General features: G+C 56.4%; 1 protein-coding gene across 12 annotated transcripts in view; it reads right to left on the bottom strand.

Moving 5' to 3' along the window:
• The window catches only part of MYT1L (myelin transcription factor 1 like), a 393093-nt gene that overhangs the window by 79606 nt on the left and 288740 nt on the right, over nucleotides 1-24747 (bottom strand). For 10 of the 12 annotated variants that reach the window (XM_082745766.1, XM_082745762.1, XM_082745764.1 and 7 more), the window contains exons 9-10: nucleotides 19839-20188; nucleotides 2794-3768 (exon numbers count right to left, since the gene is read on the bottom strand). In XM_082745766.1, coding sequence (XP_082601892.1) covers nucleotides 2794-3768; nucleotides 19839-20188 — 1325 coding nt within the window. The remainder of the gene's footprint in view (nucleotides 1-2793; nucleotides 3769-19838; nucleotides 20189-24747) is intronic. The other 2 variants (XM_082745760.1, XM_082745758.1) reach the window with 1 other exon arrangement.

Genomic DNA, 24747 nt, shown 5'->3' on the forward strand with positions numbered 1-24747 from the left:
ATGATTTAATTAATGTAAATATAAAATAGTAAGTGCACAGTAACAGTTTTACAGGAAACTATTTGTTATTGAAGACCACAAGCCAAATGTAAATAGTGTTTAAAAGGTAAAACAAAACAAAAAACCTAAATTGTAACTATTATTCATGGTGAAATGACTCTCTTTCATTAGTACACTTACAGCTTCCTAAAAGTTACATTATATCACAGAGTCCTAAGTGTTCTGAAGCTGAGTGCAGATCTGTATAGAGACAAGTGGCTCAGATAATTGCAGTTTTGGAGGACACAAGGGTATAATCTCCTCTCGATGCCGCTGGCCACGCCATGCCCTCCCCCGCATGCTGATTTCCGGAAATCCCAATTCACCTTGAAGGCAAACATTCAAGCAAACACAAAACAACCAAGCAAGCAAACAGACCAGCAATTCAACTGAACCCCCCACCCCACCCCAAAGAACGCCTAGAAAAAGCCTTGTGCGCTGGACTGCGCTCGCTCCCCTTCCTCCCTTTCCCACGGGTGCTTGGGGAGGAGAAGGGTGGAGGAGTTTCTGAGGAACTTCTTTTGCTTTAGCTCAAGATTTCGGAAAGATTGCTCACTTATAATTTAACCATTCTGTGCAGATGGCATACAATAAGAATTTGTACAATTTTACAACAACGAAGCTTGAAATGAGGATTATTGATACGCTTTGCGGTTGTAGGAATCGTCCGTTGGCCTTGTTGGTAAAGGGCACATCATCTCTCTCTCTTTATGATCTATTTTTCAAGCAAGGAGGGCATTAACCTCCTTGCCCCACTCTGGGATCCCTGCTCGGTTTGATTTAATTGGCTCTGACCATACCTATCGATATGCTGAGAAGAGACCTGGGAATGAGCTCGGATGCCACACGAAATGGAGGAAGAAATCTACAGAAAGGGGCAGAGTCAGGAATGGATGCTTCTGACTCATTCGGAAGGTAAAAACCCCAGCCCTTCCCCCGTTTCAGGGAAAAGCACATCTTAGGTTTTGCTGCTCGTTCCCTCCCCCACCCCATGTACTGAAGGGAAGCAAGCGGTTTCAATCCCATTCCTTGCAAGGAACAAAATAAAACAAAATAACAGTAGCAAAGCAAAATGAGTGAGAACCTACAGGAAGCTGCGGGATGTGAGCAGGCACAGGAGGCGAGGGCCACACAGGGTCTGCGGCGCCCAGTGAGCCTGCACGTTCCCAAGTACAGAGTCGCCTTCCTCGCTGCCAGCTCTGCCACCCGCGAGAGAGGACACTATTTCTTCCTAAAAAGGTGTAATTCCTCCACGATCCTCAGCTACCCAGCTGCAGAGTTATGACACATCACACCGCAGTTACGGACACCCGAGCTGTTTCACAGTCTTTCCTGCACCCAAACCAAGCGGGATGGGTGGGCTAGAACCTCTTGCTTTTAAGAAACGACCCTTTCCTGATACGTCACCCCGCCTGGGGGTGTCCCTTCACCTCCCGAGACGGCGGTCAGTGCTCAAGCTCCCGCCCAGTCAAGCCCTCAACGGGCCTCTGGCCGCGGTCCGTCTGCCGCTGGGCTCTGGTTACCACGACGCCATAGGACCAACGCATACACATTGAGAGGAGACTACACACCCAGGTCACAACACAAGAAACAGCTTCTCTGATTGCTGGAGGTTTCTATGGCAACTGATTTTCAAACCAAAGTCCTAAACCTCATCATCAGATCCGCAGCGAGGAAGCTCAGTCTTTAGAAAAAGTAGAAAGCAACAGAAAACCGAAGATCTTTTTTGGTGCTAATAGGGAGGGATTTAAGGAATTACCAGTTTCATTTTTGAAACTGTTTCTGACTTAGTTCTTATGACCGGGACACCGACAGTCTCCAGGTTCTCCACGGCGTGATATCGCCAGCAGCTCGCACCACGTGTGGACACGGTCCTTACTGCCAGCGTGGGCTGGACACTCATTCGGCATAAGTTCATGCGCTTCGGAGAGGTACTGATGCCACACGTGCATGTCGTGTGTGTGGAAATGTAAGGAGATAGGCCAATATGGGCCCCTCCATGTCATAAGGGAGAATCTGCTAAAAGCCTCCTTTGGGGTGATTTTGAGTGCTTTATCAGAAAGCGCGTGCCGTGCCTGTCTCCACAACGGGACGGCATCAGTGAGCGGGAAGAAGAGACTAAAGCAATCGCTACTGATCTCGGCTCGGACCCGCCACGCCGGGCGTAGCGAACGGCCCCCACCACTTACTCTCTTACAATAACTGACGGGCATCGCTGCCCTTGTCCTGTGCTATCCGTCATTCTGTTACTGTTCAGGTTCTACCAGGGATGTTTTCTACGGGGGTTTTTCATCAATAACTGTCATTTGGTGGTAACTGTATGAATCATGATGCCACTGAGCCGACCCAGTATGTACGACACGTGCTGCGTCCCTGACTGGCTGGCTGCTGGGTGAGCTCGACATGCCACACAGACTGTGGCTCGTGTGTGAGAACACCGGCTCGTGCTACTGTTTCCTATCACGGGACATGCCCATGTGCTAGCCCGGTCTCTCCAAGGCAAGCGTCTCCTGCTGAAGTAACGGGTGACTCGTCTGCTCTGGTCATCGCACAGTGAGCTGCTCTGTGCATGTCCCAGACAAATACTGTGTTGGCTTTCCAGAAACTCCAGCTGTAATGCTGTAAGTGACCCCAAGAGGTGTGCATTCGTGACATGAGCGAGTGTGACGCCCATGTCCCTGCTGGACCTTCACCGGCATCTTTCACCCTAGCTCCTACGTTCACGAGGCAACTTACGTTAGGTAGAAATATTACCTTTACCATAGTATGGCTTTTTGACATGGCTGTCCCCGGACTTGGGCTTCCTGTCTTCCCCGGGAAGCGGTCTTGGCGACGGCTCCTCGTACGGCCGCACACTGTCCCGCCTTCCGGCCTCCATCGTCACCTTGTCCCTCATGGCCTTCGCTCTCTCTGTTTCCAAGGCGATGGCCTTCTCCAAGAGGGTCAGGTTTCCCTTGGTCATGTCGAACACCTCCTCGGACCGGTCTGAGTTCACGGAGGTGGTGTCGTCGTCTCGTTCGTGGTACCCGTCCTCCTTCGCACAGCTGGAGAAAGTTCTAGACCTGGGGCTCAGCTGCTCCTCGAGCCGCATCAGGTTCATCATGTCGGAGTAGTTCCTGTCCGGCGTCCTGCCCGCGAAGTCGTCCTCTTGCCGGACGTGCTGGCGGGCGTTCATGTTCTGCGGCTGGGCCCGGTCCTGCGGGTTCGTCTCGCTCAGCTTCCGCGCCAGGTCGAAGCACTGGTTCCTGAGACACTCCAGGCTGCTCAGACACACCTCCTCGTCACTCTCCTCCACCATCTTGTCCACGAGCCCGTTGTTGACGGGCTTGCCCAGCATCACATAGTTCATGTTCCTGCCCTCCTGCTGCGACAGGGAGTCCGCGTACGCTCGGTCGCCGAGGCTCTCCGAGAGCACCACCCCGTGGCCCTGGGCCAGCAGCTTCAGCGAGTCCACGGTCTCCCTGACCACATCGCTGTCCAGGTCCAGGCTCAGCTCGCTCTTCCGGCCCAGGGTCTCGTTCCGGTCGCTGCCGCCCTCCAGGCTGGTGGAGGTGCTGCTGTTCATCTCCGACTCCGTCCTGGCGCGGTAGGCCGCGTCCTCGGCGATCTTGCCGAGGTTCAGCAGGGACTTGGCCACCAGCTCGTCGTAATTGTCGTACTCCTCGGTGTTGTCGTCCTGCTCCGTGTCCTGCGCTATGCGAGTGTTGTGGCAGCTCATGGGGTGGTCCTCTGCAAAGAAGATAAAAAAAAAGGGACAAAAAAGAAAAGAAAAGGAAAAAGTGGCTAGAACTTGAAGTTTAGTTGCAACAGCACGGAAAGCACGTCAATGCACGTCCGACCCCGCTCACCGCATGCGAGGGGCTTAGGTCCCGCGGGCAGATCAGCTGGCAGCGCGGCACCCAGGAGGCCACAGGAAGCACCTGCTACAAACTATCAGTTTCCTTAGTTACTCTGAAACAAACTAGCATATGTGGGAAAGGTAGTTTTAAAATATTAATTTTTCATTCTAAATTTTACAAGTGACTTTTGTTTTTCATCGGCTTTATTTGTTTGCAGCCTAACAGATGCATGATAATGTCACTCGTCCTATTACCAGGCTCTCTGAGGGTTCATGAACTTCAGTCGGTAACAACTCTTAAACAGATGTTCGCAGCAATTGCTTTTAAATCGTGTTTTCCCCAGAGATGCCCGGGCAGCGCCGTGGAAGGCCTTGGGCTTATGCAGTGAGCCCTCCGCCTCCACGGGGCCTTCAGTACCAGAAGCACATGTTTGGGCCGAATTCAGCCTTTCTGAATGTTCTCCCTTCCAGACAACCCATGGTCTGCAGTGAAGCAGCAGGAGCGCCCAGGAGGAGGTTAGAGCTACCTCTAACCCACAGTGGTTCCCACGTGTGCATCTCAGGTTTGAGACACACGGAGGGAAGAGTGTGCAGTGATGTGCAGTGACCTGGTGCCAGCGAAGGGCAGGCCTGGGGTTGGGGGCACATCTGGGGGTCATTGGCAGCTGCAGTTAGGTGCCCCGGCACCCCGGATTTGCCTGTCCCCAGCCTCGGGAGTGGGTAGAAATACCGTATGAACAAGGATCACGTCCAATCGCAGACAAAGATTTAGGACAACTTGTTAAAACACCATCATGTTAAAAATTATGTAAAGACCCTATGTTTCACCCAAAACTATTCTGTTTAATGCTCAGGGAATATTTAGGACATGTGTCTCCGGGCGTGATTGCTTCGTGAATATTCCAAATACAGGCACTAAACCGTGGGCTCCGAGACGCCCCCTCCCCCAACCCTCGGACTGGGTTTGGTTAACCCCACGCCATGGCCACATCCACATCTTGTTTCTGTGATTAAAAAAAACGAGGGAGAATCGCTCTGGTTTATGAACGTGCTGACGCAATGAGCTGTGCTGACGGGCACCTGGTACCTGTTCGCTGACGGCAGAGTCGGCGTCCCTGGGGCCTCCGCAATGGGTGTCAGGGTGTTCCCTGAGGAGAGGCATTGGCTGGTGAACGAGGTTTGGGCACCCACACGTCAATAACAATTCCGGCTGCCCCCACTGCAAATCAGCACATTCTTAGGATCTAACACATCTCTCTAAGTGTCGGCAAGTCAGGTTTGCCATATCTCATAGAGCCTGGCTAGTTGTAGAAAACAAACACCGTCTCCTTTCTCAATAATTCCTACACATCATTTTCTTTAGTATAAAGACGCGTGTCCCAGAGAGCAGCAAAAGAAAGTAATCCGACCCAGAGAGCGCTATTGGAAATACGGGGAACGTGTCTGAGCAGAAGGCAGACCCTGTCCTTGGCCGAGGCTTCGAGGTTTCAGAGCTGAAGGCAATCCTGTTCTACGGAATTCCTGCGGGTATGAAAGTCACGCTCTCCTCTTGGTTTACACACTTGGATTTTTATATTCATGGGCTGTGATTGGAGGAGCAGCCCCTGGGGGCCGGCCACGCCCCCGCTGCCCCATGACGGGTGACTCAGAGTCCAGCACTGCCAAGCCTGCAAGGAACCAACCACGACAGAAACGTGAACGTACGTTTGGAAACACAGAAGCACAAGCAACATCCTGGGAGATTCTGCAAGATGTGTCAGAGAAGAAATCGCCATCAGGCGACATGTGTTATTTTTATGATTTTCTCTTAACTTCCTCTTGTGAAACACGACTTATCCTCCTGGAGAGCTCGGAAAGGAGAAGACGCATGGAGGAGGGAACGGGAAACGAACGCCCGTGTCACCTCCTGGCTCCTTCTAGAACCGAGCAGCGGAACGTGGTAGCGGCCCCCCATCTACGAAGCTCTTCCCCCTCCTACCACATTCTACTTTTAGGTAATTTCAGTTCGTTCTCCATAGCCTCAATCTTGGGGTTATCTTCAGTTCACTTGTCCCAAATAAGGACTGGTTTTTGCTGTATTTCTGAGCTTGTGACAGCCCCCGCCCCCAACGTGCCACCCAGGGAAGGAGCAGCCTTCGCCTTTCTGGGCCCCGGGCTCGTGCTCTGCCCCCACTCAGTTCCCAGCTGCCCAGCCCCCTGGAGACACAGCAGCCATGGTGCTCAACCAGCAGCCTTGCCATCCTGCAGGGGGAGGCCGAGAAGCCTCTGGGGGGAAGCAGGGCAGTGCCACTGTCTCCGACAAGCCTCCCAGCTTTGGGCGGCAACAGCAGAGGGAGGGGTGCGAGAGCCAAGTTCCCCCCTCTCCTGTTGCAGGCATCGAGTGAAGGTTGACCTGGAGCATAGGAGTGCGTGCCGGCCGGCCCAGGTCATTCCTCGGCTGGGGCTGGGGCCTCCGGGGGCCTGGTCACTCTCGGGGAATGTGTGCAGGGACTGGGAGGGCGCTCCCGGTAAAGGCCCCGCAGGGGGAAGCACCCTGCATGCATGCTGGCTGGGCGCACCACGGGGGCTGAGCCCACGGCGCAGGGGTCCGGCACAGGAGCCCATCTGGGAACAGGCTGGGAGCCGTGGAGCACCTGGTGACCCAGCCCACCCAAAGTGTGGCTCTTCCTCCAGACCCCTCGCTCCATGTCGTCTGTGGCTGCGAGGCCGCCCCTAGTAAAAGTGGGAATGGCGGGTGGAACCGTGCCGGTAGCCAGAACTCCTTGCAGGTTAATGGAATTTCTCAAGTCACTGGCATTGAACTATTTGAAAACCCTCGTGAAAGCTCCTCAGGATGTGGGTGACTGTCAGCCCTCCCAGGCAGGCAGGCTCAAAACAGCCACCACGCGCCTGCCTCCCCCAGGGACCAAAATCACCTGCGGGGCACATTGGGAATTCTACCTCTGGCTGTGGGTTCCGGGCAATGTACTTTCTGCTTCTTCGTCTGTCGTGCCGGGGCTCATACTGCCGTGGGTCACCTGCGGGAGTGGGCGTGAAACATGGGCCAGACTGATCTCTGCGGCTCAGGGGCCAAAGCCGGAGCCCCGACAGTCTGCAGATGGAACCCACCGTCGCGAGGACTTCAAGACTCAGCTGGGCTCCTTCCTCATGTGCCCAGCGTGCCACCAGGAGAAGGGGCACGATGAACACAGTGTAGCTTCACGTGAGACGGAAGACCGTGACTGTTCAGATCGGGTTAGGGGAGGAGACCCAAGAATCCCAGTGCTCTCTCTGTGGCTTTCCGTTGGAAGCCTGTGCCCAGCAAGGCCAGGGTGACAGACACGAGGAGCCGCTGGCTGGCCGGGGCCCCGGCGGAGTCACGGAGTTTGGACGTTGAGGCGGAGCGTGTAGTCCGGGCCCTGCAGGCACAGGCCGCTCAGCGACGGGCCCACAGGCCCTTTCAGTGTCTCCGTTAACTTTCAGAAATGTCGTGTGTGTGAATTTCATCTCCTTTGAGTCAGACAGTTACAATTTATCCTCAACCATTACATTAGGAAACCAAAAAAACAGCTTAAACAAAAATCATGCAGGATTTGTCCACCTTCACAACGTCAGTCTGACGTGCACAGAACTCGGGGGACGATGTTATGATGATAAACACTGGCTTTTTCATATGTTGTCTCTAAATGATGGGTCTGCGACACAGATCCGGATTCTTTCACTATCCAGTCTGGATTGTCGCCATGGTTCTCTCCAGACTTCCAAATGAGCCGTGGGCGGGAAATACACAGCCGATCCAAAACCAAAACAAGGACAAGGAAGAAACCGCAGAAGGACCAACAGAAAGAAGAGACACAGGAAGGGCTGAGCCGCTCCACAGGCGACGGGTCACAGACCATGGGGTCTGGCAGCATCCCCCAGTGGGGCGCGCGATCAAGTGTCCTTGTCGCATAGGATGTCATTATTACGGGTGTTTCTTTTTGATGACAGAACTGAGCGGCGATCAGAACTTACATTTGACTTGGGAACAGAGAAGTGTGGTAGAATCTTAGATCGCGATGCCTCTACGCCCCGCAGGGAAGGGAAGTGGTGGTAGAATCTTAGATCGCGATGCCTCTACGCCCCGCAGGGAAGGGAAGTGGTGGTAGAATCTTAGATCGCGATGCTGTCATCACTCCCCGGGAAGCACAGGGCGTCCAGCAGGGGGTCGGCTGGCAGCTCGGCTCAGGGCAGCCCCGAGGCATGTGACCCTCCAGAACCAGGGGTGGAAGCACCGCCTGCGCCCTCCCACAGCGACAGAGCTAGGGATCACGCTACTGCTGACCAGCGAGAGGGAGGCTGTCCGGGATTCTGTGCAGCTCTGTGTCCCCCTGGGCAGCAGCTGGACGGCACAGGCCTCACGACTAGACCAGAGGCTCCTTCTAGATTCTTCCCAGCCAGACCTTTGTTCTTCGCAGCACACGGTTCCTACCTTCCGTGTTGGAGTGGATGGTCTGAGCATTTCGTTAGGACACCGGCCACGGAAGCTGGTGCAGATTGTCAGCTCAGCCTGTCAACTCCCGGGGCCTGACCAGGGGACTTCGGTCACTCAGATGCGCAGAGGAGGTTAGGAAATGAGGGGATCCCGGCCTGACGTCAACAGAGCACTGAACCCCCAACACTGTGTCCCTGGAAAGTGTGAGGGAGTCGAGCAGGCAAGGAGGTGGGAAGGGGGTGGACACCCCGAGGTGCGGCTGTGCGGGGGGGCTGGGGAGGGTCACAGGGCAGGCAGAGACCACTTCTCCACTGTGCTGACAATGACCTTCCCCGTCCACGTCACCCCTGCAGCCGGCCCACGTCCCGAGCCCAGGTGGAGGGACGTGAGCTCCCGCCCCCAGCCTTCTTCCTGTCGTTCCCCCAGAGGCGCTTTGGGACTGATGTGGTGTCTTCCCGTCTGAGGTAGAGGACAAGTGTCCCATCCACCCAGGTGCTGGTTTGTGCCACAGCCTCTTCCCCCCGTGATGAGCACTGGCGCCCCGGCTCCCTCCCTGAGGTCTCACTCCTGGCCCGACAAGGGGGGAGGGGCGGAACCCCAGGGCCTCTCAGCACTTCAGCGCCTTGTGGAGCAGGAAAGGAAGGAAAGTCCTTGACCTGAGAGGGGGAGGCAGGGCTGTCACACACCTTTGGCAGGAAGACCCCACCTCACATTTCCTAATCAGGGTCACTGGACAATGTCGTTTGTCTTATTTTCCGTTTTAGGGGAACTTGCAGACGAGGTCTGCTCTATCTGCCGTCTCAGCAGCGGCTTCAGGGTTGCTGGCGGCTGAAATTATCCAGGCAGAGACGCATGCCGTGACCCTTGTCAGCGCGAGTACAGAAAGATGCCTGCGCATTCCAGAGCCCGGCGGCCGTCCCCAGCATCATTCTCTTAGGCTCCCAGAGAATTAGTGCGGGAAAGAGTCGTCCGTAGGACTGTATCGAGGCTTTCACATTTGAAGAGCTGTGGGCCCGTTGGCGTCCGGCGCCCTGCGAGGCTGTGAGTCCCACAGCCCCGGTCGCCCGGGCTTCCCGTGCCCTCACAGCGCTCACCCCACCTCCAGAACTTGCAGGTCTTCTGGAGACTCAAACGGGGCTGACCTCAAAGACTGGTTATCCAGGAGATACAAAGGTCCGAGGGAGGAAGGCCTGTCCTCGCTTCCAGAAGGAGAGGCGACGCTAGGTCCCCCTGCTTCCGTGTGGGTGTAGGTGAGCCAGCTGGTGCAGGCTCGGCCAAGACCCCCAGCGGGACAGCAGCCCCACTCCCAAGGAGCCTCTGGCTCCCGGATTTGAAGGGAAACAGATCTTTCTGGGGTGGGAGGTGGGTAGGTGGGGAGGGCACTGAGTTTGTGGAGCAACGGCGGATCTTCCCTAAGTGCACATCCAGCGGGAGCTCTGACCCCGAGTGTTCTCCACCCGTCAGCACAGATCGCGGGAGCACAGAACTGGCTCTCTAGGCCGCCCCAGGGGTCCCCAGGAAGAGCCGTCCACTCTTCAGAATTAATTTGTCTCTCATTTATCCACAGAGGCAGGCACGGTCTGATTCTCCTTGGGCTTGTTTTCTCCTTTCTCTTCCAAACATAGGCCGCTTCTCTACCACAGTGGCTCGTTGAGCCCCACAGCTCCACGCCCTCCCTCTGCACAGGAACAGGGTCCCCTGCACCGCACCCCTCCCCTGACTGCTCTGGCTGCGCTGGCGGTGTGACGCACCAGGCACAGGTCCACAGGCTGTGCTGGTGGCTGCGTGAGCATGAGGACGTGTCCGAATTCTGTTCACACCAATAAAATACTCAGAGTCTCTTTGAACTGAATGTTTACAACGAGTGATGGAGGACGTCTGGGTGGCTGAGTCGGTGAAGCGTCCAAGTCTTCATTTCTGCTCAGGTCATGATGCCGGGGTCGTGAGATCAAGCCCCGTGTTGGGCTCTGTGCTGAGCACAGTCTCCCGGAGGCTCCTGCCCTCTGCTGCCCTCGCCCCCTCTCTCACTCTCTTACTCTCTCTCTAAAAATAAATAACTCAATCAAAAGAAATCAAATAAAATGAGTGAATGAAATCTGACATATGATTCCCAATTGATTTTGAAAAAATATGTGGAATTAGCTAAATTTTGCCTTTAATTAAGGAGAGTAGATCGTGCTGCCCGAAATGAACTGCCTGTACTGAAGGGAGCAGGGGGCCCTGGGCCGAGGTGGGACTCGGGTGATCGGCTGCCTGCGGGCCCACTCGTTCCCGTCGTGGGGAGGGGACACGGGCTGCTGCGGCTCCCGTCTGCAGTGCTCTCTGTGGGGAGAAGGTGGCCATGGCTCTGGGTGTCTCACTCTCGCGGGGCTCCCTGGGGAGCGCCGCTCCGCAATCCCGGAGAGAGAGTTGCGAGACGGTCTCCATCCTGGCTGGCCTCACGCTCATCCTCTCCTGGGCGCTGCAGGTGCGGGAGGCGCAGAAGCAGGACAGACACACGGAGAGACCGCCGGGGAGTGGGCTCAGCCTCCTTGGGGTTCAGCGCCCGCTGGGGGTGCCGTCCCGCTGGGTCTCTCTGGTTCCTCCCACGCTGGCCTCGTTCTGCTCAGTGTTGAGCGAGGGGATGACCTCGGTAAACGAACGCCATCACCCAAAATGTGTACTTCCAGCCCTTACCTGGGAACCCTGCATTTTCCTTCTGTGGCTGCTCCTGGGCTTCCGCCTCGTGCCCGTGAACGTCTGTACCTCGAGTGGCTCGCCTACTTGTTGGCCCCGGGGGCCGTGCACTGGTCCGGCCGGCTCCGGGGCGTGCGTGGTGCCTTCCGTCTCTGCTGCCCGTCCGCCCCACGCAGCACGAGCAGTCGCTCCCTGCACCCGCCGGGTCGCGCCGGCTGCCTTCCCGCTCAGCTGACACGCACGATCCCTTCGAGACACGTGCAGGCTCCCCGACGAGTTCTGAGCTTCAGAAGGGTCTAGGATCTCGGCTCCTGTCTGCCCCAAGCTCTCCTTGTGCACGGACAGCAAAGGTTTCCCGCACCGCTCAGCTGTGCACTGTGCAACCTGCCGGTGACCCAGGGGTACCCACATGGGTCCAGATTTGGGAATACCAGCACCACTGGGTCCCACAGGGTAAACTGAGGTACAGGGGATGCCCCTAACTAGGAGGGATGTAAACTCCAGCAGTCTTTGGTTGGCTTGGGTCAGATATCGGCATTTCTAGACGCGTTCCTCAAACGGCACACATGCAAGCTCTGGGGAGCACAGGGCATGAGGACAATTGTGTCAGACCTCAGACAAGTGTGACTGCTGCAGCTCTCAGGGACGGGGGGACCCGGAGCCAATCCCCTCCGCTAGTCACCCGGCCGCTGTCACGCAGTTCTTGGAGCAGAACAATTAACCAGGCTCGTGTCCTGGTGGCAACGGAAGTGACAGCTGGGAGACACGCAAAGCCACGGAAAGCGAGTGAGGCATGTGTTGGGCCGTGGTCTGTGCGCAGAGGAGCAGGGAAGCCTCGCGGGGGAAGACGGGGACCAGGACATGGTGCGTCCACTGTGGAACCGGCAGTACGCGGGACGCGCCTCCGGCGGTGGTCAGGGAAGAGCAGACAGCGCCCCTGCCTGCGAGGCCCAGGATAGACGTCGTGAACATTCTGTGACTCTATTCGTTTAAACTAACGTCGTACTTCCTAGGTCTGACTGGTTTATGGTGGATAACCACGTGTGGCCGGCGGCTCTCACATGCCAGCACGGGTCAGCGGAGCTCGGGTTCCGGTTCTGGCACCGTGCACGGGCGCAGCCCGGCTCGAGGACGCCGCGCCACTTACAGACCGGGGCCCGCGGCCTCCCTGGGTCCAGCACGTCTGTCGGCGCCGGGGTCCCCACAGCATCTGCTCACTTCCTGTCTCTGCGTCACTTCTGGGGATTCTCACCATTTCTGACCTTTGCCATTGTTAGTCTCCGCTACGGGGGATTTGCGATCAGTGATTAGAAGTCGTGAAAGCGCAGGGGACAGCTAGCGTGTTTTAGCACTGAATGATTTCTCCGTGAACGTGTGTGCTCTTTGTTCAGACGTGATGCCGTTGCACACTTACCGGGCCATGCGCAGTGTAGACATGACCTGTACGTGCATCGGGAGGCTGGACACGCCATTCGGCCTGCTTCATCTCAGCGGCCCAGAACATGGAACCCACAATCTCTGGGTATGTCATGCATGTGATTCACGCACGTATTTGTGCGACATGAAGTTTACATAAACCATCCACCAGCTCACCGCTGCGCATACGGGAACCAACTCCACGATGTCCTCAGGTCCTGGGGCCGTCTTGTGGGCCCCGCACCCTGGCTTTGGAGAGTGACCGACTCGCTGGTCCTGAGCACGGAGCCTGAGACGTGAGCCCGGTTTGCGTGAACTCTGGGAGGGAAAGCAGAGCTGGTTGACAGACACACGTCTCCCGAGCATCATGCAGAGGGGAGGTCCCAGGGCTGGTCCACCATGCGGTCTGCCCCTTGTCCTGCCCGTCAGACGAGCCGCAGTCCTGTGTCCCCCTGAGTCCTCACGTTAGATCTCCGGGTCAGACAAGTGGAGAAGCAGGAGGATGGGTTGTGAGGAGGGTCAAGGCACCTGTTAAAACCCTTTACAAATCGTCTGAGGACGAGCTCCGTCTTACTGATTCTAAATGTTGTCCACTGTGTAAGATGAAACATACTGAAGCCAAAGGAGATAAACTGAAGGAAAAGTAGGAGTTTTCATAGGGGACCAAGTTACATAATAACCTGCAGAAATTGTGAGTTATGTTCCTTTCTTTTTTTAAATTAATATTTTATTTGTTATTTGAGAGACAGAGAGTGCACAAGCAGAGGGAGGGGCAGGCTTCCACTGAGCAGGGAGCCCGACCTGGGGCTCGATCCCAGCACCCTCAGATGAAGGCCTGAGCCGCAGCAGATGCTTTACCAACGGAGCCTCCGCGGGCCCCCAGTTGTGTTCCCCGACAGTGTTTGTTCATGAGCAAGTGACCTGCACCCGAATAAGCATGGCGCACCTCTGAGGATCCTTTCACTTGTTGACTTCTATGTCCCTGGCTTATCCAAATTTCATCTTAAAAATAAGATAGTCGTACCCCCCCCCCCGAAAGGAGCTAGATGAAGTCAGTAGCTCTCAGGCCGAGACAGACTGACCCATGTTAACCACCGTCTCTCCGATCCCTCTGCCTCTCTGTCCTCTGTTCTCTGTCTCTCCCTGTCTCTCTCTCTCTCACACACACACGCACACGCACACAGCTCAGAGAGTCTCCAAATTCTGCGGAATGGACCGGACACGCAGGTGTGTGCGCAGTCGGCGTGCGGGTCGGGAGGGAGCGTTGAGAGCACTCAAGGTCCCTGTTCTTCATCCTACTCAACCACGGCTACAGCCCGTGGGATGGACACAATCTGACCTGTGTCCAAAGGCCCTTCGAAAACAAAAGCAGCATGACTTTTCAGGGACCTATGTTCAACAACCTTTGGGGTCTGGAAATTTTGCTCTTTGAGCCTGGACCTTTACGGCTCGGCCGTAGCGCGTGGCCGCTGACTCTGCCCTTTGTCAGGAACCGGAAGTCTCCCCTTGCACACGCGCTGCTCTTCCGCTCTCTGTCCCGCATTTCTTCTGGCAGGAGCTGCGTTCTGCTTGGTTTCTGTGTCCTCGCGGGATGTTCCGTCTCTGGAAACGGGCTGTCCCTTGCGTCGGCACGGCCTCACTGTGCACGGGCCACCTGCTACACCCAGCCTTGGGCTCGGGCTCGTGGAGGAGCTTGAGTAGACGCGTGGGGCCAGGGCCGCTAACACCCGCCGCTGCTGGTACCTTGGAACCACATCTCCGCTCCACAGGGCACCGGTTTCAGCTTCCAGATGGGACGGCAGGCTGGGCTAGAGGCCTGTGCTCGCCTCCTAAAGCTTCGACAGGCAAACCGAGGGCCAGCGAGGGCAGCGACCCACCCACAAGTAGTCCCCTTGGGGCCAGGAGCATCCGCGAGCCCACGCCTCGGGGCTTTATTCTGCTTCGAATGGCTGGCATTTGGAATAGGATTATGTTAAGAAAACACATAAGCTGGGAATTCCTTCAAGTGGCCCTTAAAACAAATTGAATACAAACGGATTAAATCTGTTCTCTTGCCTCCTTTATTTTTTCTTCTTATGGTAAGAAAGAGCTTCCCCCGGCACACTCCGTACGTGCTGCTCGCATCTTACGTGCACGACGCTACATCCTCGGCAGATTTTCCAGTCCGGATGTAAGTGTCTGAAAATTCATGAAATACCAGCTCTGATTATATCTTACCCTCATGCAAAATCAGTTTGTGTGAAGAGAGTTGAATTTTTACTGCAGATTTCTACCTAGAAATGTCTGGCTCTGTGTTCACTCACTTCCCCGGGCTTGAGCTGGGCCCTCCCCGCCCCCATATCTGCACACTAAGCCCTCCTAAAACGACGCTTCCACAGATGTAGGGAAAGACTAATTTTTAACATGACAGAAAAATCATCACATGTTTCTCCCATGTCCCCGCCGTTCCCCTGTTGAAACCGTGCACGCCAAACACACCGTCTTTGTTCCTGTGTTGGTCTCGGAGCTCGGGGCCGTTTCTGCTGACCTCGCAGAAAGCTGGCTCGTTAACGGTGATTCCCGCTAATGGGGAGTTTCCGTGCCTGCGTTTCAACCAGTTCCTCATTAGGGACAGTTCCGGAGAACGACGTGACAGGGTAATTGGCTCATCAATGCCAGGACAGCATCCTGAAGGGGTGGGGGCAGCCCGGGCCCCGCACCCCTTCCTCTGCCTTTGTCTCAGAGAAACCCGAGCCCGTCTTCCACACGTCGGGGGCGCCTTAACCACGGGGGCCTGACCGCCTCATCCTGCTCGACAGAAAACACCTGCACACGTTGAACGTTTCTTGCGGAGGAACCGGTGGTGTGACTGCAGAGAACAGCCTGCCAGCGGCTCCAGGTGTCCCGCGAGGGCGTGGGAAGTGCCCGGAGGCAGAACGGGAAAGGCGCGGCCACCGGCGCAGCGTGAGGATGGGACAGAGGCCCGAGAAGAGCCGTGCGCCCCGGGCGCCGCTGCGTCTCTGGTCCGCGGGCTTCGCCGCGCCTGCTCCGAGCGTATCCTCTGTCCCGAAGGTCTCTCCGCTGTTACTCACGCTCCCCACAAACCAGCCTGCCCCTCCCTCACCGTGAGCTCCTGGGACGGCCACCCCACGCGCAGCTGTGAGGACAATGACAGCCTCAGGACAGGAAGGGCTTGTGGTTTTCCTACTCCGACCAAACCATCTAGGAAACCGTCCCTCAGAGCCGAATTACCCAGGGCGGTCCCAGGAGTCCACAAAGAGCAGCACAGAAAGAACCTCATGGTTTAGAGACGTGTTCCAGAAGCAGGATGCTCGGAAACGGGTATGTGTCGAAGGCGGCTGTGGCATGAGTGTCGTCTCCAGTCTGGAGAGCCGACTGGTGCGTCCTTCTTGGAGTTGTCTTTCCTGGCGGCGGGCAGATCTGCACGTCCTCAGATGGACAACATTCACACACACAGATGCTGATGGTATGGACACGTGGGGCTACCACTGACAGTTGATTCTTTCTAGTGGGGTGAACTATGAAACCAAACCCTAACTTATGAGGCATTAAGTGACCACATTATCTAAATTTCTCAAATCGTAAGAATTCAAAAACATAATAACAAAATCTGCCATTGGAAAGATCTGTGATCCCTGAATAATAACTTTCTTACCTTTAGTATAACAAGGAAACTTTGATTAAATAAATGCAGTCTAGGTCATTGCAATGTATTTTGAAAATAAAATCCTCCACGCAGAAGACCAGGCCAACTGGACAAAATATAATTTTGATTAATTAAATCTGAATTTAATCTGAAATGAATTACTCAGATATTCTTCCCTGTTGCTCACATACGCAGACAATGATAAAAAGGACGTGAGCAGAGTTTGACCAACAGCTGGAAGTCCTTGCATCTTTCCAGGCCTGGCTCTCTCCTGAACACAGCAAGGACATGGTTTCCCCTCTCTCCCACAAGCCCTGAAGACCTCACAGGATCCCGAACCTTAATATGCTCGCTGGGCGTGTGCATTATTAGCAATATTTTGTTTGTAGGTGACAACAGTGCTGTAGGATCCTGGGAATTCAAATAATGACCGAATTCCCGCGTCATAAATAATGGTCCTTCTATGACCTGGACAGTCCGTGCTGGAAGGGATCTGATGACAGCTCAGGGACAGGACGGCCACTGAGAGCAGGAGCAGAGGAACACGAAAGATCGACTTCAAGAGGGAGACGCAGAACCGCGGCCACCAGACAAGAAAGGGACAGCCCCTGCCTTTCCCAAGTGCATGATTTCTGCCAAACCCATTCAAGGAGTGAACAAAGGCACTCCGTTTGGGATGCCCTGTGCTGACAGTGCGTCTACCACGGTGAAGACGTCACGATCAAGGCCGGAAGTCACACTCGTTGACGGTGATCCTGGCACTAAACTCACCAAGATGGTAAACCAGCACGTGTTCGCTAAGAGAGGATGTGGAAACAGGAGATTGTCGGCTATGACTGCTTGATCAGCAAAGCATTTGGCCAGCTGGGGTCCTGGGCCCAGTGATCGATCACGGGGGCCCTCCAACAGACTTCTCTGGGTTCTGGCAAATCTCGGTGAAGTGGTTTCTAGTGACCGGGCCCTGAAGTGATTTCTTCTTAGGAAAGATGCTTCAGCTTGACCCAGAGATCAAGCAAGACTTTGGTGCTTCTCTGCAAAGAACTGGCAGCGATCTGAGGCCCGGGGATGGTCGTCCACGTGGACTGTCACTGTTAGGTCTGAGAGATGCCTGGGGACTGAGGACTCACCCAGGAGCGTCTCTGACAGGGGGTGGATGGGGACACCTGGCTGCTGAGGAGACTCCCTTGGAGGTCTTAGTCTTAGGAGGTGCTGGGGACTGCTGAATGTGAATTCTGGATCCAGGAGCCTGACAAAGGAGTGTTTATCCTCGGAGCAGGCATTCGCCTCCCAACTGTGTCCTTGTACACCCAGATTCTCACGCAGTACCTGCCAGTCCCTGTCTAGACGGTCCTGCTGGGAGACATTCGGGGCCCACATCACACACACCCACCAGACAGCCGCTTATGCTCACTTACTTGAGTTTTTCTAGAAAAACACCACTCGTTTTGATCTGCTATCTCACTTTAAAACATAATCACATTCTAAGCATCCAAGTTAGGATAATGATTAAAAACGCCCCAATCTCAGTGACCACAATCGCGAAAGTGTGGAAGGAGCCGAGATGCCCTTCAACAGACGAATGGACAGAGAAGACGCAGTCCATATACACAACGGAATAGGACTCCGCCATCAGCAAGGGTGAACACCCGGCATTTGCATCGACGTGGAAGGAACTGGAGGGGATTTTGCTGAGGGAAATAAGTCAGTCAGAGAAGGACGATCATCCTACGATCTCCCTCATGGGTGGACTACAAGAACGAGTGCAGAGACCACAGGGCCGGGGGAGGAGCGGGAATTAAATAAGAGGAAACCAGAGAGGCAGGCAAACCATAAGAGGTTCTCAGCTCTAGGAAACAAACAGAGGGCGGCTGGAGGGGAGGTGGACGGGGGGATGGGGTGACCGGGTGATGGGAGTTGAGAGGCTCGTGCTGTGATGGGCACTGGGTGTTCTGTGTGACCGACGACTTGTTGAACATCTACAACTGCCCTGTACGCTGGCCGACTGAACCGAAACAGAAAGGAAAAAACCTACCTAAGTTGTCTTGTAAAGCGATTATATTAAGTCTCCGCTTCTCCAAACTACGACGCTTGGTGCTTTAAAAGTAGGTTATTTAAAATGTGAACCAAAGTGCACTAAAATTGAAAGTTTAATTGTAGTCAGTGAAGAACAGAACCTAACATGCGTAAGACCCTGGGTTACATTCTGCACATCTGCACAGCCGTCCTAGCAGAGCCACACCAGACACCCGCCGGGGAGCAGGGCTGCTGCTGCCGGCCGAGCGCACAGCGCTGTCGGGAGGAGCCGCGCCACTCACCCTGTCTGTGGCAGGAGCCCCGGCCCAGCTGCAGACTGGTCACCGGCTTCAGAAGTTGGCAACCTCACCCCGAACCACACACACTCAGGAACGTGTTCGCAGGCGATTTGCCAAATCGTTCAGCTTTCCAGTGTCCCGCACACGGTCTGAGATTCTGAGCACGCACAGCTCTGGCTGGTCAGGGACGCCGGGGCGTGGGCCCATGGTCCGCACAGGGAGGCCGCGGGGCCTCCGGGGCCGTGCTGCCATGTGCGTCTCCAGACCGTCTCCACACGGTGCTCTCAACGTGATGACAGGGGAACAGCCTCGGGGCCGCACACATTGGGCGTGAGATCGGCGTGTGCGCAAATGCCCACAGGAGCGCGTGGCCGTGTGCCCAGACCTGCGTGAGGGCGCGGTGGCCGCGACCTGCTCGAACCCGCGGAACGTCCAGGCTCCTGAAGGAGGGACGCTCATTGGCGTCTGCCGCTCCGGGCTCATGCCCGCAGCCTCGTTCCATCGCGGACAACGCACCACACTCACTGGCTGACGCCTCTGCCCTTCGTGCGGAGAGGTCAGCCTCCCAGGGCTCAGAGCTGTTAGAGCTTCGAGCCAGAGGAAGAAGCGTGAGAGAAACACTGCCTTCCCTCCTGACACATTTGGCATTTCTCTGAGACGATAAAGACTACATCTAGATTCTTCAGAAAACGCCCACCTTTCTCCAGAAAAGAAGTGACTTTTAGAAAAGGATTATCCCCGAGTCACATTTATGGGTTTGCCCCTGACAGGAAGCCGGACGGAAGGGCAAACCCGTCTTCCATCTATTGCCCAAACCCTGGTCACCCGCGTGCACCAGGCTTTTGTGTGTACGTGTCACTCCCAACACCGGACGCCCCAGGTCGGTTCTCGGATATGAAGCAGAGGATGAGGTCAACGAAGTATCGCACTTCAGCAATGTCCCTTCCCACCCCGTCCGTGGCAGAAAGGACGACAATCGGCAACACACAGACAAGACTGACACCCCCGTTGGCACCCCGGGGTCCTGCCCAGCTTCCTTCCAGCCCCCGGAAGGCAAGCGGCTAGGCCGTCCCCACACCAGCCCCTGGACACCAGCCCCTGGGCTAGCGCGGCAGTCCCGGGCAGGGCATCCACGATCATGGAAGGTTAAAGACCAGGCGCGCCGCCCTAAGTTTCCAGCTACAGTAGCTCAGACAAGCGAGTGCCCGAGTGGCCCGAGGGCGCCGCAGCCCGTCTCGGTGGCGAGCCGCGCGGACTGGAGTGGGGCGGCATCTGCTGTCCCGCAGGACAAGGAAAGGGACACTTTCAAACCAGTGCAAAGGACGCGCGGTCGATACCCGTTTCAGCCTTGCCCAGGCCGACTTATTTTGTGAGTGAGCCACCGTGCAACTCCGGGAGCTCCACGCCAGTCTACCGGCCCCGACACCGCCGGACGCCTGCTACGGCTGCAAAGATTACCGTGGTCGTCCTCCTCCTCGTCCTCCTCCTCGTCCTCCTCCTCGTCCTCCTCCTCCTCGTCCTCCACGTCCTCGTCGTCCTCGTCCTCCTCCTCCTCGAGCTCCTCCTCGTCCTCCCGGTCCCCCTCCTCCTCCTCCTCGTCCTCCTCCCTGTGCTCGTCCTCGTCCTCCGAGAACTCCTCCTCCTCGTCCTCCTCCTTCTCGTCCGCGTCCTCCGACCCCTCGCTCTCGTAGCACTCATCCACCGAGGAGCTGTCGGCTTTCACGGCGAACGGCTTTCGCTTGGGAGCAGGTTCTTGGGGCTGCTTATCCTGTGTTTTTCTTTTTTTAGCCAAGGGGCAGCCATATACGCTGTGGAAAGAGAGAGAGGGGGGGGGGAGAGAGCCGTGTCACTATCTTTGGATGTTAGAGCACCAGGGTCCCAGGTCAGGGGAGCCGAGACCCCGCATGAGTGCCGTCCACACAGGGACGGAGCGCATCTGGTGCCCACTGCACAGTCTCCTTGCCGAGGCCTTGGTTACAGCCATTACACACAAACGCAGAGGTCCCATGACCCATGGAGTTCAGGAGGATGCTTGGTGACACACTGCCCCCACATCACGCAGGTGACAACACAAATTCACCTTTTTAAACAACCAGCCAAATATGCCTTCAGTGCAATGCACATTCTACAAGAAGACTGGGTCCGTGCACAGTAAGTTAACACACACGCACTCTGTGAAGTATGAAAGTATGTGTGTTGTGAGAAAGCTCTGGGTGTACTTGGATCTTTCTACCCTACAAACAACGGCGTCTGTAAACAGAACGCACTCCTCGGAGATGAACCGTGCACGCCTGTTGCTGAGGACAGCCACGCGACTGAACCGTAAACAGAAGATCATCTCGACTTTACAGAAAGCAACTCAGCATTAGAGGCGGTCATCCCTAAATCTTGCTGAAACTGGCCCAGACTTGGGTCAGACCCTTAGAGCAGGCCCCCACCCCCGTTCTCTCAGGAAGGACAATTTTCCCAAATGACGTTAATTACAGCGCTTGTCGTCCTGGAAATCCCACAGCTGCAGCACAAGGGGAAAGACACGGAGGCACAAAGAGAGACGCTCCTTCTGTCTGAAACAAGATGCTCCATCTCCGTGACCGACTGAGCAGCCGCAGGACTCTGATTAGCTTTCGGACCTGAAATGTGGAGCACGGATCCTATGCACCCATTTTCCGAGGCTCCTTGGTGCCGGGCCCCAGGCCCTGCCAGATTCAGAGGGGAAAGGCACAGATGCAGACCGGGGAGTGTGAGACCATGCTGGAAGCAATCGGTGTGGTTCACACGTGCACAAAGGACCCCATGCCATGGGCATGTAGGGAAGGGCTGTTGAAGGAACGGAGGGTGTGTGATCAGTGCTGTGGCGAAGGCATGACAAGGGCGCTACATTATCAAGAAAGAGGGAGGCGCGGCGGTTGGAGGGAGCCAGGGCATGCCCCAGAAGGACAAGGCTGGGGACACCCAAGGGGATGCATGAAGCGATTCAAATGCATTCTAAACAAAACAGAGACTTTGCAAAGATATGAACCTCAGAAAGAGTATGATCAGTGCAGAAAAGAGACAAAAAACCAAAGGTGCGAGGTTTAGAGCGTGTGATGGGGGCGGGAAGCAGGAAGGCGGCCGGTGTGAGCCAAGGTAAGGATCGGCCGACCAGCCTGGGGACTCAGGGACACGTCTTGCCCGTGGGAGGAGCGTGAGAGAAAAGGGTAGGAAAGGGGTCCCTCGCTGACCTGGTGTCGGGTGACAGCCCTCAGAGCCTCTGCCGGACACTCGAGTCCCTGATGAGCTCGGGGCGGCGCAGCAGAGAGAAGAGGAGGGAGTCGGACGGACGGCGGGTCGGGGGGATGTGCACCAGGAGGCGTTCTGCTGGGAACACAGCGCGTGTGAGCTGCCTGTGGCAAGTCTCACCCAGGGAGGGGTTGGACAGACGCTCGGTTTTGTACTTCAGGGTCCCCAGCTGTAACCCAGCACCTCACATGCTTGCTTCGGGGATGGAAGAAAAAGATTAGTGCGGCGCCTCGGGCCCCAGGGAAAGGCGGTGACCGCTCTTAGATCATCGTTGCGATTCGTGTTCCTGCTCAGGAGCCCAGCAATCCGGCAAGCCTGCCCGTGTGCAGTTTGGACGCTCGCCTTCGGCCGCTTGTCACTACTGTCAACGCTTCCCAGACAATTCACACCGGGGCGCGACGGGAAGGGAGATGATTTCATGTCTCAGCAAATGATTTCTTCTGCTTGCTTGGGTGCTTTCATAGCCTAGTGAAGATAATGTGATTCACCGGCTGCCCTGGGAGCCGTTGGCGTACCCAGAGCCAAGGAACTTCCTGCCCAGCCGAGAGTGTGACTGTGGTCAGTCCCTGCTTCAGTGCCAGCGTCCCTTCATCTGTCAAGCAAGGGCCACGGGTGACTCCCGAGACTCCACCCTCTCCAAAACCCAGGGTGATCAGTCATCGGCCTTTGAAACTTGGATCTCTTAAAAATGTAGTAAATCAGAACAAGAATAATCCTATAGCCAGAGAAAACCTGGAGAGAATATGTCTTCACCTATACAGCATTTCTAAGACGACATGAACGAGCTCTGAGCTTTCTTCTGTGTGTCTCTTTCCACGTCCTGGGGAGACCGAGTCAGTGACCTTGGAAGGTGCCCCCCTTGGCTGTCCTTCCGTGGTGCTGGACCCCCGGGTCAGCACACTGCGGCCGTGCCCAGGCTGTGTCTGTCCAGATGAAGATGAGTGGCAAGCGCCTTGCTGCGCCGAGTCGGCCCACGGTGTCCGCTCACACCCACTGAGGAGCCCTCTCGGCTTCAGGGCTCCCTGCACAGCGGGCGCGCCCCACAACAGAGCACCAGGCCTCCTCTGACCATCAGATCCATCCAGATCGCTGTGAGGTGAGGTACACTCAGCCAACTCCAGGCTTCAGCGACTCAACTCGAAATGCTCCAGGACAACGGGCAGAGGGCGACTCCGGGCAGACCAGCCAGCACCACGGCTGGGGCTCCTGGGTCACCTCCCCTCCATCCGCACACACCCAGTTGCTCGGGTGCCCACTGGTGACTCAGACCTTAAATGTCCGGGGTGTTAATTTTCAGAGCTGGAGGGTTGAGATTATCTTTAAAACAGAGGCTGCAGTGAGAAGTTCACAGAGCTGGACTTTGGTCTGGACGCACAGGCTGCTGGGATTCTGGAAGCTGATCTGTCGGGCTAAGGGAGAGTCTGAGGGCCTGGGCGCCGAGCTGTATGTAGGACGCTGCAGGGGGGTTGGGGGGCGTCTGGCCGTCAGACGGCTCCTCCTCAATGTCTGCCCACTGGGCCCCCCTGTCGCCATGTGAGGACGCGAACCACGGCCCGGCCCCCCTGCTCTGGTTCCTTTTTCCATCTCCTGGCGCCCACTACGGCTCCCTGTCCTCTAGAGCCCTCCGCAGTGGCGAGGAAGGGGAGTGGGGGAGGGGAAGGAAAGGAGGGAGCGCAGAGCGTCGCTGAGTCGGACAGCAGGAGAAGCGTAGCGTGGAGTGGCAGGGCAGGGGGAGAAGCGGGAAGGAGTCGGCGTGTGCCTGCCAGTCACCGCCGGAGCCTCGCCGAGCGGGTTCCGGGTTCAGCACAGGCGCAGTCGGCAGGCAGGGCAGTGACACGCAGGCGACGGCACAGGCAGGGCCCTGCATCCCTGGCTTGACTCTGTTGACACCAGGATGGGCTCCTGGACACTGGCTGGGCCTCAGGCTACGTATCTGTGTAATGAAAGGACTGCCTGTCCTTTGTCCTAGCCCATTGTGCTACAGTGTTAAAGCGTTCAGAATTCCCCAACGGTCTCCGCACGGTTCCTACTGAAGTCTGAATTCCCCCGTCTCCTGCTCGGCCTCCATTTATGACTTTGGAAACCATTTCGGCTAAATTTCAGGCTGGGGTCCGCTGACCTCACACATGCAGGACTTTTTGCTGATTCGCAGGGTCGGTGCTCAAAGCCTTTCCCTGCGTCCATTAAAGGGAACGGGGGCTCGTGTGGCACACTTTCTGCAGACACACTGCGTCTGCCCCTCTCCTACTGGATCCAGCCTCACTGGCCGCCGGCTCCTGGTGCCGACTTTAAACGTGGGAGCAAAATCCAAACCTGCAAGGGAGATTTCATTCATGCGTCAGACAGCTAGTGGCCGGGAACCTGCTCGAGTCCCCAGAGGCCACCTGGCCTACGAGACCCTGGGGTTTAGACTGTTTCAAAACCCAACTTGCAGGACAATCCTGCAGCCGGAACCCATGTTCTGTAACATCGTGTCTGCGACGAGGTGGCCAGCCCCCGGGAGCAGAGACGCCGCACGCCCGTGAGGACGGGTGCTGCCCCCTCCCCCGGCAGCCGGTGTGGCCCACCCAGGGGCTATAAAGGTGGGGGTGCTTCACAGCAGTGTCCCCCACAGACTCAGCTGGGCTCACCACCACCAGCATGGACGAGTCTCTCTATGAGGACGACGGAGACCCATGACCCTGGACGGTCTCCGCTTTCCAGAAAACACATGGAATGCACGGCAGAGCCTAGGAATAACCGGAAGCTGACAGGAGGGGGAAGCTCCAGGTAAGCAGACGCGGCAGGTGCGTGGCTGCCCGTCCCCCACGCCCCTGCGTGCGGGAGCGCCCGAGCTCTGCTGAGAGTCTGGGGTCTGTGCCGCTGCTTCAGTCCCCAGTTCTGCTCCTCAGCAGCACAATTCGGCCCCAGCGGCGTACTTCCCGTGGTGGCCAGTGGAGCCTTGCCGACGCCCGGGGATCGAGGAGTATTTGTTGAAGGAACAGACCATAGTTTCCTCCAGGTATTAAAAGTGGAAGCCCTTGCCCGTCCTGGGGTGGCGGGTTCTCCTTCACGAGACTAGAAGACGGCCTGTGTTTCATCGTCTGTG

Source organism: Mustela nivalis (genome assembly GCF_964662115.1).
Source record: "Mustela nivalis genome assembly, chromosome: 8".
NCBI classification, from domain to species: domain Eukaryota; kingdom Metazoa; phylum Chordata; class Mammalia; order Carnivora; family Mustelidae; genus Mustela; species Mustela nivalis.